General features: G+C 44.8%; 1 protein-coding gene across 1 annotated transcript in view; it reads left to right on the forward strand.

Annotated features, from left to right (window-relative positions):
- prkcea (protein kinase C, epsilon a) overlaps positions 1-19,403 on the forward strand; it is an 83,625-nt gene that overhangs the window by 61,839 nt on the left and 2,383 nt on the right. The window contains 7 exon segments of the mRNA XM_084322790.1: positions 2,932-3,034; positions 3,305-3,519; positions 4,888-5,061; positions 5,589-5,743; positions 9,074-9,212; positions 17,926-18,114; positions 19,106-19,252. Of these exon segments, the coding sequence (XP_084178916.1) occupies positions 2,932-3,034; positions 3,305-3,519; positions 4,888-5,061; positions 5,589-5,743; positions 9,074-9,212; positions 17,926-18,114; positions 19,106-19,252 (1,122 nt within the window).

Below are 19,403 nucleotides of genomic sequence, written 5' to 3' on the forward strand. Positions count from 1 at the left end.
TGACCACGACGATAACAGGCGCCCCCAAAATTGGCCATTTTAGTTTTCGTTTTTGAGGACTGCATACTTTTTTTGCAAACCAAAATAATATACTTTATACTTATACCACATGCATGAGCCTGGTCTCTTTTGAAGGATGACATTCTGAAGTTTCTGATACAATAAGCCAAGGAAAACTTACCTTTAGTGCTAATGAAATAGAGTAACATAGGTCTGAACTTGAGTTGTAGAAAAACGTGTTACTCACGTTTTTCTGTAGTAGTTAGTAGTCAAGAAGTAGTATTTCCCCAGAATGGCTGGAGGCTTAAAAAACACCCAAGATCCATAGCCTGAAGTCTTATGTAGTACATGTCCAAATTGCATAAAGATCCGTTCAGAAATGAGTGATTTTGGTAAACTGTGTACAAAAGAAAAGCTCAGTTTTCTCATAGACTTCAATTAATTCGACTGTTTTTCTCTTCCTGTTTTTGCTCATGACTTTTCACCTAGATCCCTGATTCGTACATGCCCAGTTGGGAGATCATTGGAAAGCCATTGGCTACACCCCTGTCCAATCATTTTCGAGATCGCCAAATGATTGACGGAACTAGAGCCCCAAGAGTCGGGAGTAGTATTTGCGCAATGCCGTGTACTTCGCGCAAGCCTCGCATATCGGCATGTAACTCGAGAACGGCTGAACGGATTTTGTCACCTGAAAGGGCTATCGACAGCCAACAAATGGGTCTTTAATTCAATATATATATATATATTGTATTAAAGAATATGCACAACCGAGCCACTAGAGGTCGCCAAAGTGCAGGTGGGCAAATCGTCCTCAAGAGGGCCCACATGTGGGCTCCCACCTGATATGAGGTTGTGTCGTTACTTTGTGATATCCTAGCATCCTTTTATTTCCTACTCCTCCAAGGCCGTTCATGTGATTCTCACTAAGCCTCATGTGTGGTATCTAGTGACCACCATTTTCTTTTAAAATTTTAAATAGGCCAAACTATTTCACCAGATTAGGGGTGGATCAAAATGTGGATTGAGGATTCGGATAGTTTCAGGGTACATCTAGGCCTGTCACGATAACTACAGTTGTTGGACAATATATTGTTCCAGAAATAATTACGATAAACAATATTATTGTAATGTTAAGAGAGTTTTATGCCACTGATGTAATGATAATATAATAGCATAATAATGCAAGTACACCCTTTCAAAGGAACCATGTAATTTAAGCCCCTTTCACACATATTTCCAGGTAAATCATTGGGGTAACCTTTCAGACAACTCAAGTCATCGCTAGTATTTACACATGCAGCTACATTTAGGAAATATTCTATCTTGCGCTTATTCACACATGCCACATGCTGCTACTGAAACATTAGATGGGCTCAAAAGTCCCTAGAACACACCTCACGCCTCATTTCCATACTACAACATGGTGTTTTTTCTCATGAAAACTAAAGGGAAAGTGTTTATTTTTAAGATTTTGTGCATGTCATGAGCAGCAAAACTGTGAGTTAACGGCGCATAGCCGCATTCTAATGATCGATGGTGGTCATAACGTTAGCAGGAGAGGCACAAGCTGTTGCAGTGTCCAGATATTCATACATATAACGTTAAGCCCTTTAGTAAACACAGGTGGGATACGTCACTTACAATCAATGAAGCTGATAACCCTGCTAGGCAAGCCTCCTAGGCTGATAACCCTACTAGGCAAGCCTCCTAGGCTGATAACCCTACTAGGCAAGCCTCCTAGGCTAATAACCCTGATAGGCAAGCCTCCTAGGCTAATAACCCTGATAGACAAGCCTCCTAGGCTAATAACCCTGATAGGCAAGCCTCCTAGGCTAATAACCCTACTAGGCAAGCCTCCTAGGCTAATAACCCTGCTAGGCTGAGTGATAAGCCTGCTAGGCTGATAACCCTGATAGGCAAGCCTCCTAGGCTGATAACCCTGATAGGCAAGCCTCCTAGGCTGATAACCCTGATAGGCAAGCCTCCTAGGCTGATAACCCTTCTAGGCTAATAACCCTACTAGGCAAGCCAGCATCAAATCAGTTCACCCTTGTTTTCCCAAGCTGTTTGACATCTGGCCGCAAAACACGACATGCCTCAGTAAATCACGGATCGGTACATGCTCTTTTTCCCTCTCCATCTCCAACTGTGGTTTTTCATATTATCATTCTATACCGATGTAGTCGCTGTCGGAGTCCCACTTGCTACGACGTGCGCTGCATGAAACAGTCCACTACTGCTGCACAGAGGCTCCACCTGGGAGAGAAGTTCGTTTTTAAGAATAGTTCAAATTCTGTGGTGTCTTTTCCAGATCAGAAGACAGCGTTTGAAAATAAAATACACATTTTGTGTGACCGTGCATCCATTTAGTCCTGCTTTACAACAGAAGGAGGCTATTAAGGCCTGATGGTGCCACGGATGAAGGCTGGATGCAGGATAGATGGATAAATGTATTTCTGTCTTTGTTTCTACGTCTCTCTCTTGGTTTCTCTCTCTCTTTCTATCTTTCTCTTTGTCTCTGTCTCTCTCTGTCTCACTCTCTTTCTCACTCTCACTCTCTCTCTGTCTCTCTCTGTCTCTCACTCTCTCTCTGTCTCTCACTCTCTCTGTCTCTCTCTCTGTCTCTCACTCTCTCTCTCTGTCTCTCTCTCTCTCTGTCTCTCTCTCTCTCTCTCTCTCTCTGTCTCTCACTCGCTCTCTCTGTCTCTCTCTCTCTCTCTCTCTCTCTCTCTCTCTCTCTCTCTCTCTCTCTGTCTCTCTGTCTCTCTCACTCTCTCACTCTCTGTATCTCACTCTCTCTCTCTGTCTCGCTCTTTGTCTCTCTCTCTCTCTCTCTCTCTCTCTCTCTCTCTCTCTCTCTCTCTCTCTCTCTCTCTCTCTGTCTGTCTGTCTCTCTCTCTCTCTCACTCTCTGTCACTCGCTCTCTAGCTGACCCCAGGTCAGGAACCTCCTCAGTCTCCTCCTGAGCTGCTGGTCCAGACTGAGGACAGTTTCAGTCAGCCTGCTGTCCCCACTTCCCCCTCACAGCAAGGTAACAAACACACACACACACACACACACACACACACACACACACACACACACACACACACACACACACACACACACACACACACACACACACACACACACACACACACACACACACACACACACACACACACGTATACATGTTTTTGCAGTGAAGCTACAATTGGCAGACAACAGGCGCAGATTGGCAGAGGTCTCTTGAGTCTGTCAAGACACATATTGAGACACAGACAACAGATTCCTCTTGTGTTTTTCACTTTGCTGTCTTCAGACCTGACCGAGCTGGAGCGTCTACACCAGGCGCTGTCGCTGGAACAGCAGGGACCAGAGCACTCCTCTTCCATCTCCTCCACCACCTCCTCCTCCTCCACCACCTCCTCCTCCACCTCCACCTCGTCAGGGGGGAGGGAGAATGGACAGACGCCGAGGAGGACCCTCAAAGACTTCAACTTCATCAAGGTCCTGGGCAAGGGCAGCTTCGGCAAGGTATGGATGATGGAGGAGGTGGAAGGAGGGGCATGCTTATTTGTGTGTGTGTGTGTGTGTGTGGAGGGGGGCACCACAGTCTCAGACACACCTATCAAAAATACCTTTCACAAATTATACTTATACTGATAAAGAAAGATCCAGTTCCCTTGAGCAAGGCATTCAACCTCTAACTCCTCAGTTCAGAGGACTGTTGTTAAACAATCTGGTCTTCAGAACAGTTATGAACAGCATAGGCCATAAGGTGAAGCCTGTTATCGTTCCATCCCATTCCCACCTCGGGGGACTACGCCATTTTCATTCTGGGTGAAAGATCTATTGGTGTAGATTTAGGAATAAAAGGTTCTCCATTTAGAATCTACCCGGTTTTGCGCAATTATAATTTTAACGTCGGGACTAGATCTTTCCTCGCGAACGGATACTCGGTCATTGCGTAGTTATATTTGATGTAATTGGTGCAAGTTCTGTCACGTGTCTTGCGCTCGACCAATAGCAGCCTCTGAGATGGGAACGAGAATCATTTTCTAGCCACTTCTCAGGCTTCACCTTATGGCCTAGTAGAAGACTGTGATTACACCGTATTTTAACAGTGGTGAAAAAAGATCATGGGTAAATAAAGTAAAACAAACAACAATAACAACAGCAACAAAAATAACTGCAGAGATGAGGAGTTGGATTCCCCTGGGACAGCCCATGCAAAAAATGCAGGCACTCATGGAATTGTGGCGCTTTAGATAAAAGCGTCCACCAGATGCCATACTGGATGCTATTTTCAGAGCAGGAGGAGAGAGGGGAGAGATAGGGGGGGGGGGAGGAATGGTGTTGTGGGAGGTTGGACAGAGGGGTGGTGGGACCAGGGGGTGGTTATCTGTTATTTGTCCAGTTGAATTCACACCGCTGGCCCTGTCACTGCCTAATTGAGTAATAATGATGTTTTACCCACCATGTCCTCCCACCTCCTCTCTCTCTCCCTCCTCACTCCATCGCTCCCTTTCCTTCCCTTTCTCCCTGCCCTCCCCCTTCTCCCCACTCTTATTTCCTTCTCGCCCTTCTTACCCTCTCCTTCTCTCCCTCTATTTCCTGCTTTCCTCTCCCTTCCTCCCCCATTATCTCTCTCTCTCTCTCTCTCTCTCTCTCTCTCTCTCTCTCTCTCTCTCTCTCTCTCTCTTTCTCTCTCTCCCTCTCTCTCTCTCTCTCTCCCCCCCCCCTCTCTCTCTCTCTCTCTCTCTCTCTCTCTTTCTCTCTCTCCCTCTCTCTCCTCTCTCTCCCTCTCTCTCTCTCTCTCTCTCTCTCTCTCTCTCTCTCTCTCTCTCTCTCTCTCTCTCTCTCCCTCCCTCTCTCCCTCTCCCTCTCTCTCTCCCTCCCCAGGTGATGTTAGCGGAGCTGAAGGGAACAGAGGAGGTGTATGCTGTGAAGGTGTTAAAGAAGGACGTGATCCTGCAGGATGATGACGTCGACTGCACCCTGACGGAGAAACGCATCCTGGCCCTGGCCCGCAGACACCCCTACCTCACCCAACTCTACTGCTGCTTCCAGACACGGGTACAGACACACACACACACACACACACACACACACACACACACACACACACACACACACACACACACACACACACACACACACACACACACACACACACACACACACACACACATTTAAATTAGCATATTGTCTTCTCCAGAGAGAGGCAATAAGATAGATACCAGTTTCCTCTCTGTGCGTTCAGTAGAAAGCTATCTGGCTGCATGTTAGCCTAGCTTAGCATGACCAGTTAGCCTTCGGGAGAGGAGTTAGTTGGACAATGCCTAGGCTAACCGGTCATGTCCGCTTCCAGTCATTGTGCTAAGCTAAACTGGTATCTTTCTTCTTGTCTCTCTGGAGAAGATTCTAGGGACCGGGGTCCTACACCATCTCTGGGCACCCAATTGCGATCCTTTTGATATCAAAGTTACTACATGACTTGCATTATTGTTTTCAAAGTCTACATCACCTTGAAACGAGTTTTAAGCGCCTCCGGTAGCTGTACAGCGGCTGGTTGTTAACGACCTCTCCTGTTCCTCTCGCAGGACCGCTTGTTCTTTGTGATGGAGTATGTGAACGGAGGAGACCTGATGTTCCAGATCCAGCGCTCCAGGAAGTTTGACGAGCCCCGCTCTCGCTTCTACGCCGCCGAGGTCACCTCTGCCCTCATGTTCCTGCATCGCAACGGAGTCATCTATCGGTAGAAAATACTTCTCTAAACCCTTTATACTTAGCAAGTCATCGATTACTTTTCTAGAAAGTATATCATTCCACTTAATGTAAAGAAGAAATCTGAACTATTCCTTTAAGCACAAGTAGAAATAAATGAAAGTACTGTGTTCACTCAAAACACTTTACCAAAAGACAATGCTAATTTATTTTGCACATAATCTCATACACATCCAAACAGTTTTGCACAAATTAATTTAGTTTGACAGTTATTGAGAGTAAATGAGTTTGAATATGGCCACCAGTGATGTCGTCGGGGACGCTGAATCCTTGTGTTGTGTTAATTACAGCTCCATATGATGTAAATGAAAGAAATAGGGACTTTAAGTATATTTTTAAGTATTTGCTTAAGTATCAAATAAAGGCACATATTCTATTTCAGTGCATGGTAGCAATCAGTAGTAAAAGGATAATTTACAAAGTCATTGTAAACCTACACTCTATTATTCTATCATCTTGCATCATAGTGATTGATTCTGGCCAAAATCTCATTAGTTGGTTGATGAGTGCATTTAGTGTTTCTGGGCGCTGGAGTTGGCTTCAGCTCTCTGGGCTGCAATTCAGTCTGACGAGGCAGACATATTCTGGTCACAAACAATTGGTATTATGTCAAATTATTACAAATAGGTTCAAGGTTGAAAATAACCAGAATTGTCCTCCAAAAGTTAGATTAAACGTCTTTGTGGTCTATTTTAGTTGGATCCGATTACTTCTTCCAGTCGGCTGGCTTAAACTTTGAAAGTGTATAATTTTCATCAACGTATTACGTTTTATATTAAAAACTTCTGTATTCAAAATAGTAACTGCTGGGTTCAGATGACCATAGTGGAATAAGGGAGCGACTACACTGATCCATCACACAACAGAGATAAACGGGATGGAGGGTTTTTAATCAGAACCTAGCTTATCGATAATTAACAATAAATGTAATGTAATGCAATGGATCAGTGTGGCTGGGCCCTAACAAGTAGTATATTAACACTTTGACTGCCACTCACGGCTAATCTCGGGTTTACGATAGTTACGTTGAAAGCCACTCACGAGATTTCTCTGAATTTTTTTATTTTTATTTTTTTAGCGATCTGAAATCATATTGCATCACGCGAGCCTACCCTAGCCTACCCAAGAGCCGCCGGCGATCAGATGTGACTTTTGGAATGGACTCAATGAAAATGGATGGGGGAAAAAAAAGATTCCAGTCCACATTTTCCAGTCCACTGATGCAGCCGGGGTTACCAGAGTTCATTCTGGATCCTCTGTCCAGAACTCGCTGATCATGAGTTCTACTGTATACACGTTAGATCTATACACTTTTCGAATGGTGATCAGGAATTGGAATATACCATTTGGATACCATCTGATGTCAGGTAAGGAATCTATATTTTGTTCTTTTCAAAATGCTCTCAAACGGAAATGAAGCGATAAAAAACCAATCTGCCTTGACAACACTGACTGGAAAATGATTCTTTGATAAGCGACGGGCAGATTAGACACATAGCCATAATTTAAAACATAGATTAGGCGATATTAACGTTAACATTGGCGCCGATGGTGGCATTCAAGCACTAAGTCGTGCGCCCCCTGGTGGCACTGAAAGTGTTAAGTAAGTATATTAAGTATATAAGTAAGTAAAATACAATTAATAAAATAAATCTACTTAGTACAGTACTTGAGCAAATACTTCCCATCCCTGTTCCGGTGAAACCCTACTCTTAACGTGGAAATCTTAAAATGTTACAATTAGGGATGTCCCGATCGTGTTTTTTTGCTCCCGATCCGATCCCGATCATGTGATTTTGAGTATCTGTCGATACCGATCTTTCCCGATCCGATCTTTCGCAATTTGACGCATTTTTGTCTGAAACTGGCGAAGCGAGACCAAGCCCCTCCGTTCACATCCCCAGCAGCAGTAGCAACAACAACAAAAACAACAACAACCATTCTTAAACCATGACCACGTCAACTAGATTAGAATAATTTTAAATCGTAGTTCAGTTTCACAACAAGAGACTGATGAAAAAACGGGAGTGTGAAATAACGTTACAGGTAGCTAACGTTAGCTGGTTTATTAATAGCTAGCTAATGTTACCTAGCCTAAGTGCCTCACGCCAGTTAGCTTGTTAGCGAACGACACAAGCTTAGTTAGCTTGCAGAGAGTCATGAAAGATTCACTGCGAGAGCTCTTTTAGCTAACGCTAGATAGGCACGTAGCTATACATTACAGTAGCATCACTTCACTGTCTGCCGAGCTAGCATTGAATACCAAGCAAACTAACATTGACTTTAAAGCCAGCACTAGCTAATGGTTAGCTAACGCTAACGCTAGCTGCAAGGTAGCTCATATATTGACGCTATCATATAGCCCCAGTCGAGCGCGGCGGCTCGCATTACATTCACCATACGAGAAATATTAAAAGTTTCAATCTGTTTGTGCATTTAGTATACATTCACAGTGTTCGACTTACGTAATGATTTGCTCCATTTTGGTCTGAAACGCAGACGAATAATCCTCACAAAGCAAATGTTATCCAGCTGAACTTTCTTCATTCAAACGAGGCATTCAAAACAGCTGTTTGGCACCAGCCGTCCCCCATTCCTTTGCTCGCTCTAGTCACATAACGTTGAACGCACGTGAAACGTCCGCCTTGCAAACATTGCAACTGGCTATATTGGATTGGCTTTGGTTTCAATTTTAAAATGCTTCCAAACTTCTGACATTTTGTCTAGCTGCTCCGAGTCATCAGGTGGACATAACCTGCCTGTGTTTACTTGCGGGAGCGACGCGTTGTGAGGTCTGCTATTTTCGGCATACGTCACTGTCGTGCGACGGTGTAAATAAAAGGAAATGCATTTGTTTTGGCAAATTCTTCTGCTCTGTGTGACAATAAATAAATGAATGATGATATGTAATTTAAAACCAAAACTAAGGCCTCAGTATGAGTTTAAGACGTGAACATGGTCATGTTTGTTGAATACATTTTAATTTTAATTTTAATTTTACTCCCGATTTGTTTAAATTTTGTCCCCCGATCCTCTGAAAATCACGTGATCGGCCCCGATCCCGATCACGTGATCGGATCGGGACATCCCTAGTTACAATTTCACTTGGTTTCATCTCCCATCTCTTTGTCTCTTTAATTCTCTCTCTCTCTCTCTCTCTCTCTCTCTCTCTCTCTCTCTCTCTCTCTCTCTCACTCTCACACTCTCTCTCACTCTCTCTCTCTCTCTCTCTCTCTCTCTCTCTCTCTCTCTCACACTCTCACTCTCTCTCTCTCTCCCTCCCTCGCTCTCTCCCTTGCAGAGATCTGAAGCTAGATAACATCCTGTTGGATGCGGAGGGCCACTGTAAGCTGGCAGACTTTGGAATGTGTAAAGAGGGCATCATGAACGGAGTCACCACCACCACGTTCTGCGGCACACCTGACTATATCGCCCCAGAGGTGAGCCGAGCCGAGCCCAGGCTAGAATGTCTCTTCCCCTAATACAAACTCATCCTCGTGCCAATTCCCTCCTGGTCGTTGCACTGCCCTACTTTTTTGATTGATTGAATATTTTATTGACACAACAGTAGGACAACATTTGAACAATAACAATGTCATATCGCTGGTCAAATGGATAAAACACAATAAAGCCTTGTTTGTTGTTTCTGGAACTCCCTTCCCCCCGACATTAGGTACATTGACTCCATCATCCCATTTAAAACCCACCTCAAAACCCACCTGTTTAGGCAGGCGTATGTCTGATTTTATTTAAAACATTTATTGTGATTGTTAACGAACTGTTTTTAATTGTTGTACGGCGACCTTGAGTGTCCTAAAAGGCGCCTCATAAATAAAATGCATTATTATTATTATTATTATTATTTACATAGAACATAAAAAGGCACAAAAATACGAATGAACATGTACACAGACAGGACACCCTAAAAGTAAGTACAAAAACACCTAACCTGAAAACGTATACAGTCAACTAATGTTAAAAGAAATAAAACACTTAGGCAACTCATGATAAAATGAGATAAAAACCAAATTATGATAAAAAGAGATAAAAACCAAATTACAAGGTACTGTTGGTCGAGGGTGTAGACGACCACATGCCTCCTCCTATACGTGTGGAGTCGCCAGCCGCTTATTTTCACCTGACAGCGGGGAGTTTCACTGGGAGAGCGTAATGTGCGCGGAGGTTCATGCTATCTCCCCCAGATCCCCTCCCTGCAGAACAGTGGGAGTCACTATAGCAACGGCCAGGACTCATACCCCTCCGGCGTCCCACCTGCCAATTGTGTTTGTAGGGATGACTGACCAGTCTCTGTGGTGCTTAGACCTCTACACTATCCAGCCATCCTTCCCTAACATGCATTTCTTCATGACCGCAGCTCCTACAGATGCATTTTGCTCACTGACACTGACTTAATTTGCGTTGATTGCGATTAACGCAAGCCTATGATGTGATTAACACATCCAGTGCCGTTCACAAGAATTCTCGTTTCTGTGGCCCAACGGTTCAGTGCCAGAAACGAAGATTCTCGTTTCTGGGTTGTTATTTCTTTTATTCGCTATTTCCATTCATAATCCATCGAGGGAGCCTGTGCAGGCTGTCCTGAATGGGTCTGAGATCACAAACGTCCAATACCGCCACCTAACACCTTGCGGCCGGTATTGCACATCCTTGGAAACTCTAGCTTGGTCTGTCCGTCTATCTAAAAAGTCCGGTCCGGGTTTTCCTAGTCGGGCAGGAGTAACGTTTATAACACATGGATTGAGGAGAATCAAGCACCGCCGTTTCATGTTCTTTGGTGGATTATGTTGGCAACACGATCGACATCAATACTTGGAATGGCGATCAGATAATTGGAATATTCTTTTTGCAGTACATCCTAGTCAAGGTAAGGGCTATATGGTATCAATCTTGCGTTGATCCAAGAATTCCTTCCCCGCAATCGGAGCGTGTGTGTGTAATGTACTGTGTAACGTATTCCGTTGGTGATGATCGAAGCATAGAACCCCCCCCCCCACCCTTTCATGCATGCATGATGAAACATAATACCGATAATATAGCGTTGATTTCAGATTGATTGTTGATCCAGGTGACGAATGGCACGGTTTCTAGTGAAATGCACTAACGCTGCACCGTGCTAGTACAGCACATCACCCCCACCCTCATCCACCTCCACTGGCTCCCAGTCAAGTTCCGGATATCCTTCAAACTCCTGCTCCTCACCTACTAGTCCAGTGTCAACAACGGCAACCTCACTCCACTCTGGTCACTGGCAAATGACAGAATGAGGCACCCAGGTGTGTGTGTGCTGTCCGGCTTTATCCACCCGCCCCTCGAGGCTGTTGCCGTCAGCTGCCACTCATCAGGCAATCAGCACTCTTCAGTGTAGGGACGGGCGGCACCTGACAAAGAAAGAAAGGGACAGGCATTAGTTACCATTAGGGGTGCACCGATATATCGGTCGGGTATCGGTATCGGCCGATAAGTGCCTTGTTGACTGCTATCGGCCTATCGGCCGATAAGCTCAAATGTGCCGATAGCAGTCGCCGATAAATACCCATCAATTTGTGTAGCGTCAAAAGGCAAAAAAAAAAAGTTCACTCGCGCGATCTACCTGCACAACGCCCGCCGTCCCCCCCACACACACACAATCTACTGCATCAAAGTAACTATTTATGATTAACAAGGCATTCGTTTTGTGGCATTAGCGTTATATAGTTAGTGTTACACGGACAATAACATCAGCATATTATTATTACCCATAGCAGCAAGGCATTACTCCGAGTCCGTTCATTAGCTCGGTTCCATTCCGTTGCTCATTCCGTACCCAACTACACATTCTGCAATCTGTTAATAAAGTTTTCAACCAGACAAATGTATAGAAAGGCTTTGTTTTATTATAACATTTGTTGCAGTAAAATCATTATGTCTCATTTGGTCATGCGTGGAGCGCCGGTCGGCGGGCCGGGCAGCTAACGTAGCTACGTTATTAGCTATTAGATGCAAGACTAACGTTACTGGTGAAAATGTGATTTGCGTTGGAATACTCCTTTGTCAACTTGCTGTACTTTGCTTGCAGGTCTGCAGTCATTATTGCTGCATTATGAATAGCCGCAACTTTAGCCAAGGTAACGTTATGGCTAAACCTTTAACAATAGTTAACGCTAGCTTTCGGTTAGCTGTTCAATGCTATTAATAACAACTCCCCGTCAACACCCTCTCTCGGGAAGATGGCATTTAAGAAAGTATCTGCTGTTAAAATGAAGTGTTACACGTTCAATAACAAGCATATTATTTACCCGAAGATAGCAGTAAACAAGGCATTACTCCGTTAGTACGTTCATAGCTCGGTTCCATTCCGTTGCTCATTCCGTACCCAACTACACATTCTGCAATCTGTTAATAAAGTTTTCAACCAGACAAATGTATAGAAAGGCTTTGTTTTATTATAACATTTGTTGCAGTAAAATCATTATGTCTCATTTGGTCATGCGTGGAGCGCCGGTAGCTACGTTAAGTGTGTTCTGCTCTCGCAAACAGAACATGCCCGGAAGTAGAAAAATTTATAAACGCTTGCCGATTGGTGGTAAGGACAGCAGGAGGTGGGTGCTAGCGGTCACCGGTGTGGCGTAATTGGCCGAATCGACTGTCAATCAAAATGGTTCCATTGCATTGGTTGAAAGCTCTGGTTGAGAGAATAGTATCCTGCTGCAGGCCGCAAGAATGGTTCCATTGCATTGGTTGAAAGCTCTGGTTGAGAAAATAGTATCCCTCTGCAGGCCGCAAGACGATACTGGGAGAGAGATAGTGATACCATAAACATATTTCTTGATGTTTTCTTTTTTTAAGTAAGTAAAGAGGCCTACAAATACAAACATACACATACAAATATACAGTAGTTTCATTAAAAAAAAATAAAAAATAAAAAAAAAATAAAAAAAAAATATTTTTTTTTACAAATACTTATATACAAATATACAAATATCGGTATCGGTATCGGTATCGGCCGATAGTGTTAGTTGAACAATCGGTATCGGTATCGGCGGCCAATTTTCATATCGGTGCATCCCTAGTTACCATGACACACACACACACATACAAAGCATAACATTACCTATACTAACCTGATGTTCACATGGTGTCACAAATACAGTAATAATGATAATGACCAACCCACGTACCCATGTATGTCACACCTCCCCCCATAAAAGCGAACCTGTAGGGTTAGCAAAACATTATTACTTATAAACCAACATCAGATTAGTACCACATACCTGGGAGAACAACAGATAAAAAAAAATTCTCTCTCAATCCATCACCTCCACCACAAAATCACCTTCCATATAGGCTACACCATCTCCACACAGGCCATACAGGTGCACGCCCCTGCTCTAGGCCCACACGGTCGACCACCACATCACCCAAAACACATACATTGCCCTTAGGCACATCTCTCAACACCAGACGCATCTCCCGTTGGAACATGGCCGGTGCATTCCCCATCCCGAAGGCCATGACGGTATACTGCAGTCAACCATCCCGGGCAACGGGAACGAGTCAGGCACCGTTATATCGTTCACCTTCCTGTAATCAGTACAGAAAACGGGGAGACACATCAGCCTTGGGAGCTAGAAGGCAAGGAGGACTCCATGGACTATGGCTAGGCTTAGCTAGCCCCTTTCCCAGCCCCTTTCCCAGGGGGTACCAAAGCACCTCAAATGCGCTAAAAACAAAATTACAAACATCTCAAAACAAACTGGTCAGACTACTGCTTGACCTTACTCCTAGAACCCACCTCACCCCTGCCCACTTTGACAACCTAGGATGGCTTAGAGTAGATGACAGAGTACAGCAACTTGCAATGGGCCTGGTCTACAAGATACACTACACGACCAAGGTACCCATGTACATGTCAAAATACTTCCCAAAGGTCAGTGAATACCACGATCACAACACCAGAGGGAGCTCCACAAATCATGTTAAACCCAGATTCGGCTCAAACAAGGGACTAAACACGTTTCGCAATTATGCCACATCAATGTGGAACGCCCTACCCAAAGCTGTAAAGGAATGTGAATCACTACCCACTTTCAAAAACACTCTCAAAGAACACCTACGGGAGACTGCAATTCGAAACTGGCCCATGTAAATGTCGTAACCCAACCCCCTCCAATGTACAGTAAATTACCAAGTATGGTTGTCAATATTCCAATGTACAGTTTTGCTTGTACAGTTGTACAGTGTGTCCCCCCCACCCCTCCTGCCCAACCCCCCCACCCCACCCACCGAACCACCTCCAATGTACAGCCCCCACCTACCCAACCTCCCCCAATGTACAGTTTTTACGTCAAATGTATATACTCTTTTCTGGACTATTTTTGTATCACTGTATTTGCAAATCTGGTATGTCATAAATGTATAGATGTAGCAGTACTGTATATCTGTATGTCATGTACGTCATATATGTCCTGATGAATTGAAAATGGGGGACCCTGATGTAAACAAGACGAAAGTCTTTCTCTGGTCTGCATCCCCTTAACAATTGTGTGTATTGAGCTGTACTGTATTGTACCCATTCTGCAATCTGTTAATAAAGTTTTCAATCAATCAATCAATCAGTACAGAGCCTCTCTCCTCATGACCTCCTTCTTTGCCACCGGACACCGATATGCGTGTTGCTTAACACTTTCTGCGCCAATCACGTTGTACGACGTGTTTCAAGTTCATGCTAATTCTGCCAGATCACGGCGTACGACGTTATTGTGATCATATTTCATATTTTCGCCATGGTATTCATATTTCACTCACGGAGCCTTGTCTGATGCTGTGGGACTCAGCACAACTCTGCAACGCTTCAATACTGCCACCTGGTGGATGATCGGCGAGTTGCCAAACCGGATATGCCGGTTGGATCTCGGTGCGTCTCCTAATTACGTCCGGCCACTCGCATATCATCCCAGGACTCTAGCCACACACCGTGGATATGGATCGCTGCCATAACTCAATAATCGACATGATTTGGGCGTGTATTAGTATTATACAAACCGGAAATGGATCGCCTCGATCCCCATCAAATAACTGGGATCTGTTTGCTCCAGTATCATCGCCCAACGGTAAGAGGAGGCTGCCGTGACTTTCATCGTTTTTGTTTATTATTATCGATGCAAACTGCTCTGATCTATATATCACCCATACTACATAAATCATTTAACGACGATCACAGAATTATAAACGACCCCCCCCCCCCGTTCACCCACACATGATCAGTCATAACGTTTAGGACCATGTACAGTTGACATTTTTTATATAGCGTGGATCGGTATCAAACGACATTTGTTCATCTAATATATGCATTTATGCCTATATCTCACGTTCTAGGAATTACTGCAGAAAACGATAAAAACATATTTATACTCTAGACGGTATTTTCGTATGAATGTGTGAATGAAAAAGTAAAACGTTCCTACATCCTGAACGATAGATAATCGATGTTGAATGGGCCATAGTAATGTCAATTTAGCAATACAATTTTAAAAGTTATAGCCCTGCAAAGAAGGTAAACATCTCCATAGACTGGTGGCAGTGATCAAACATTGATGGATATAAGCATGGCAGTTAATGTGTTAATGGGGTTCGCACTCCCAACATCAACATCGAGCTCCAGGACGGTCGTTCTGGAAGGCACATCAGACAACAACATTGGATATGACAATAACAGTTGTCTTACATCACCACCCTGCGATTCGGGCAGGTACAATAGACGAGCAGTGACGTCACTCGTGAACTCAGAGTTAGTCAGACCCTCGGACAGCACCTTCAAATCATCATCTGGCAGGGGGTTTACACATGTTAACAAAACAGCTGGAACAGCTCCGGGGGTGCCAGACTGCCCCTCCTTTTGCATTATATTATATAATAAATATCATTTACCTTTTGAAAAACGCATTTGTTTGTTTACTTGCCTACCGGGACCTGTGCTTAAAGCACCTTACTGGACGGGCTGGTTTCATGTACAGCCCACGCCAGGTATATTTTATATGGCCATCAGACCTTTGTACATGACATGGGGAAACACTGAAGTCCCTCCATGCCCTCGCCCCCCGATACCGGTCTTGATCTCCTCCACCAGCACACTCCATCCCGGAACCTACGATCCTCTGATCTGGGTCTCCTCTCCATCCCTTGCACCAGGTTGCGGACTTTCGGTGACAGAGCCTTCAGCATGGCGTCATCTACCCTCTGGAACTCCCCCCCCCCTGAAATCCGCAACGCCCCAACCCTGGACACCTACAAAACTGCTCTCAAAACACACCTTTTCACCAAGGCTTTTCCCCATTAGTTAGTTTAGATTAGATTAGGTTCATTATCCCTTACCTGCCCTCACCCCCCCCCCCTTTTCCCCCCTATTGCCCCCTTTCCCTAGCCCTCTTGATTGTGAAGCGACCTTGGGTTTCCTGAAAGGCTCTATAGAAATTTGATTTATTATTATTATTATTACTACAGTATAACCCTGTACAGTATAACCTTGTACAGTATAACCCTCTACAGTTAAGTATAACCCTGTACAATAATATTACTCACACTCGCTCACAATGCTTATATCGGTAGATATGGAGACAGTTGTAAATAGGAATCATGTGCCTAAACTTGTGTTTAAATCTTCTTTTATTATCATATAATATTTTCCATGATCTTTTATATGTTCTTATTTGCCTTTGTACTTTGTCTTCCATCAATTGCTGTATAGAGCGGTTGACAGCAACATAATTCCCCCCCGGGGATAAGAAAGATTTCTTCTGGGGCGGCTGGGTGGCACAGCGGACATTGCGCTCGTCACCAACGCAAGAGACACCGGGTTCGACTCCGGCTGTTGGCGTTGCCTACGGCTTGGGCCGGCCGTCATACTAACTCAATTGGCAGAGCTAGCGGGTGGAAGTCGATGGGTGGTAATCTGGATGTTGTGGACGCCTGTAACTGTTCCGCAACAGTAAGTGACTTCCGGGGTAGGCCTGATTGGCCCCGACAGGCACGTGACGCGGCAAACTCAGGACGCGCAACGAGGCTGCTGAGAGCTGTCGCGCGGAAATAGGCTGTCTATTGCCATTCTCTAACACAAACTCTAACCTTAACCAGCTCCTTAACAGCGCCTAAACTTAACCGTTCTAACCTTAACCAACTCCGAAACAATGCCTAACCTTAACCTTAACCTTAACCATGCCTAACCTTAACCATAGAAAGAATATTGCCATTCTCTAAGACAAACTCTAACCTTAACCAGCTCCTTAACAGCGCCTAAACTTAACCGTTCTAACCTTAACCAACTCCGAAACAATGCCTAACCTTAACCTTAACCTTAACCATGCCTAACCTTAACTGGCGAAAGAATACACGTTAAAAAAAAATCACGTTAAAAAAAAAATATTTGATGGGATTCGAACTCACCAACAACGGACCGCAGGATCGCAGGACCGCTGCTCTGCCAGGTGAGCTGAAGCGCCGAATGAAAGTCATGGCGTATTTGGACGGTTACGTAATTCCGCAAGCTCTGCCGCTCGGCTCCGCGGAGCGTGCCGCGCGGCAGAGAAAGTTGCGCGTCACGTGCCTGTCGGGGCCAATCAGGCCTACCCCGGAAGTAACTTACTGTTGCGGATAAGCTATAAGCGTTGTGGACAGCGACTCGGTCGATTGGGGACGCCTGCACAGCAGAGACAGGAAATGGCGGGGGTAGTGTGAGCCTCCCACACGTTACACCTCGCCAATGAGAGTCCGCGCTGGCAGGTGAAAAGATGTGACAGGCTGATGCAAGGCTTCTATCCTCCCTACAACCGGCCAGTGGGGGGCATATGCGAGCAACGTTCAAGACAGGGGAGGGGAGAATTGGCACAGCGGAATTGGGATGGGAGGAAAAATAGAAAAAGAGGAGAAAAAAGTGGATCAAAAAGAAAGATTTCTTATCTCTCGTGAAACCATGTTGTGTTTATGCATTAGTGTCACATTCTCTTCTGAACCCCTGTGTTAAACCAGAGACCTTTCAAATGGGGGACTAACCAAGTCCTTCTCACTTCCTGTAATGCGTCACATGACCTACACAAGGCATGGCATTGGTGGGCTTAGTGGAGCGTCTTTGCCTAAACCCCATGGTTCTGTGATGTTCAGATCCTACAGGAGCTGGAGTACGGCGCGTCAGTGGACTGGTGGGCTCTGGGAGTGCTGATGTACGAGATGATGGCCGGACAGCCTCCGTTTGAAGCCGACAACGAGGACGACCTGTTCGAGTCCATCCTCCACGACGATGTCCTCTACCCCGTCTGGCTCAGCAAAGAGGCCGTTTCGATCCTCAGAGCTGTATGTAGCTTCTCTCTTTCATTTTAAGCTTTCTTTCCTCGGGTTCATTATTTAACGTGAAAGAGCTGTATGTCTTTATGACGTTTCCCGGCGACGTGATGTTTTGAAGCGTCATCGTTATCTAAAGACTAAAGGACATTTGAGTGTTGTTGACATTCGTAGTTTTAAGTCAGATGTAACAGCACATGTGACAGTAAAGTGCAATAGTAATATACAATGTACAGGTGGTTAAACTGGGTATAAGGTATATAAATTAGTACTACTGAGTGTAGTGCTAATCAGATGTAAGTACAGAGTTGTAAAATATTAATATGTAGTACAGTGATACAGGTATAAAGACAACATGGTAGTAATTTATAGTTCTGTCCTCAGAGCTGGAGTACACTCAATTGTTTCCCACGGTTTGGGATGCATCAGGCGTGCAGAGCGAGGTGACGCCTTTTGGATGCGCTTCAGGGTGAACGTGTCTCAACTTCACCAGCGCCGCGTCCACATGTCCACGTCGTCCTCTTGCCAAACTTTGTGTTGCCTAGCAACGCAATTATGTGTATCGCTCCTCGCGCTCTTTCACTCTGCGCGCTAGTGACGCTCACAGCTGATTTTCTAGAGTTTAAGTATGAAAAAGAAGCGTCCGATCTAACCGCGGCCATAGTCCTTCTTATCCATTTCCTTTTGTGCCCGTCTCGGACCTTTATCCTCATAGCTGTACTTGTTCAGTTGATCTATTTCACCTTTATATTGCCACTGTCGGGGGTTGTTACTATGTGAATTACACCTCTAACACCAGTGCATTACTTTACTCACCATATCACACACTACTCCTTCCATCACTTCTCCCTTTAAGCCCTAATATGTCTGCAGTGTTTACTCACAGTACTAGTATTGTCCATGTAGTCCATTATGTCAAATTGTCGGCAGACTAATCTGGATTAGAGGGGTTTTATTTTCAACTCATCTATATGTCTGTCTGTCTGTCTCTTTGTGTGTGTAGTTTATGACTAAGAACCCGGCCAAGCGTCTGGGCTGTGTGGTGGCTCAGGGCTGTGAGGAGGCCATCAAGGCTCATCCCTTCTTCAGAGAGATAGACTGGGTCCTGCTGGAGCAGAGGAGAGTCAAACCACCCTTCAAACCACGCATTGTAAGAGACACGCATTCACACACATGCATTCACACACACACACACACACACACACACAACACACACACACACACACACACACACACACACACACACACACACACACACACACATAATGTAGCCTGATGCATGTGCTGATAATTCCCATCAA

This window comes from Notolepis coatsorum, assembly GCF_963971535.1.
Source record: "Notolepis coatsorum genome assembly, chromosome: 10".
Classification (NCBI taxonomy): domain Eukaryota; kingdom Metazoa; phylum Chordata; class Actinopteri; order Aulopiformes; family Paralepididae; genus Notolepis; species Notolepis coatsorum.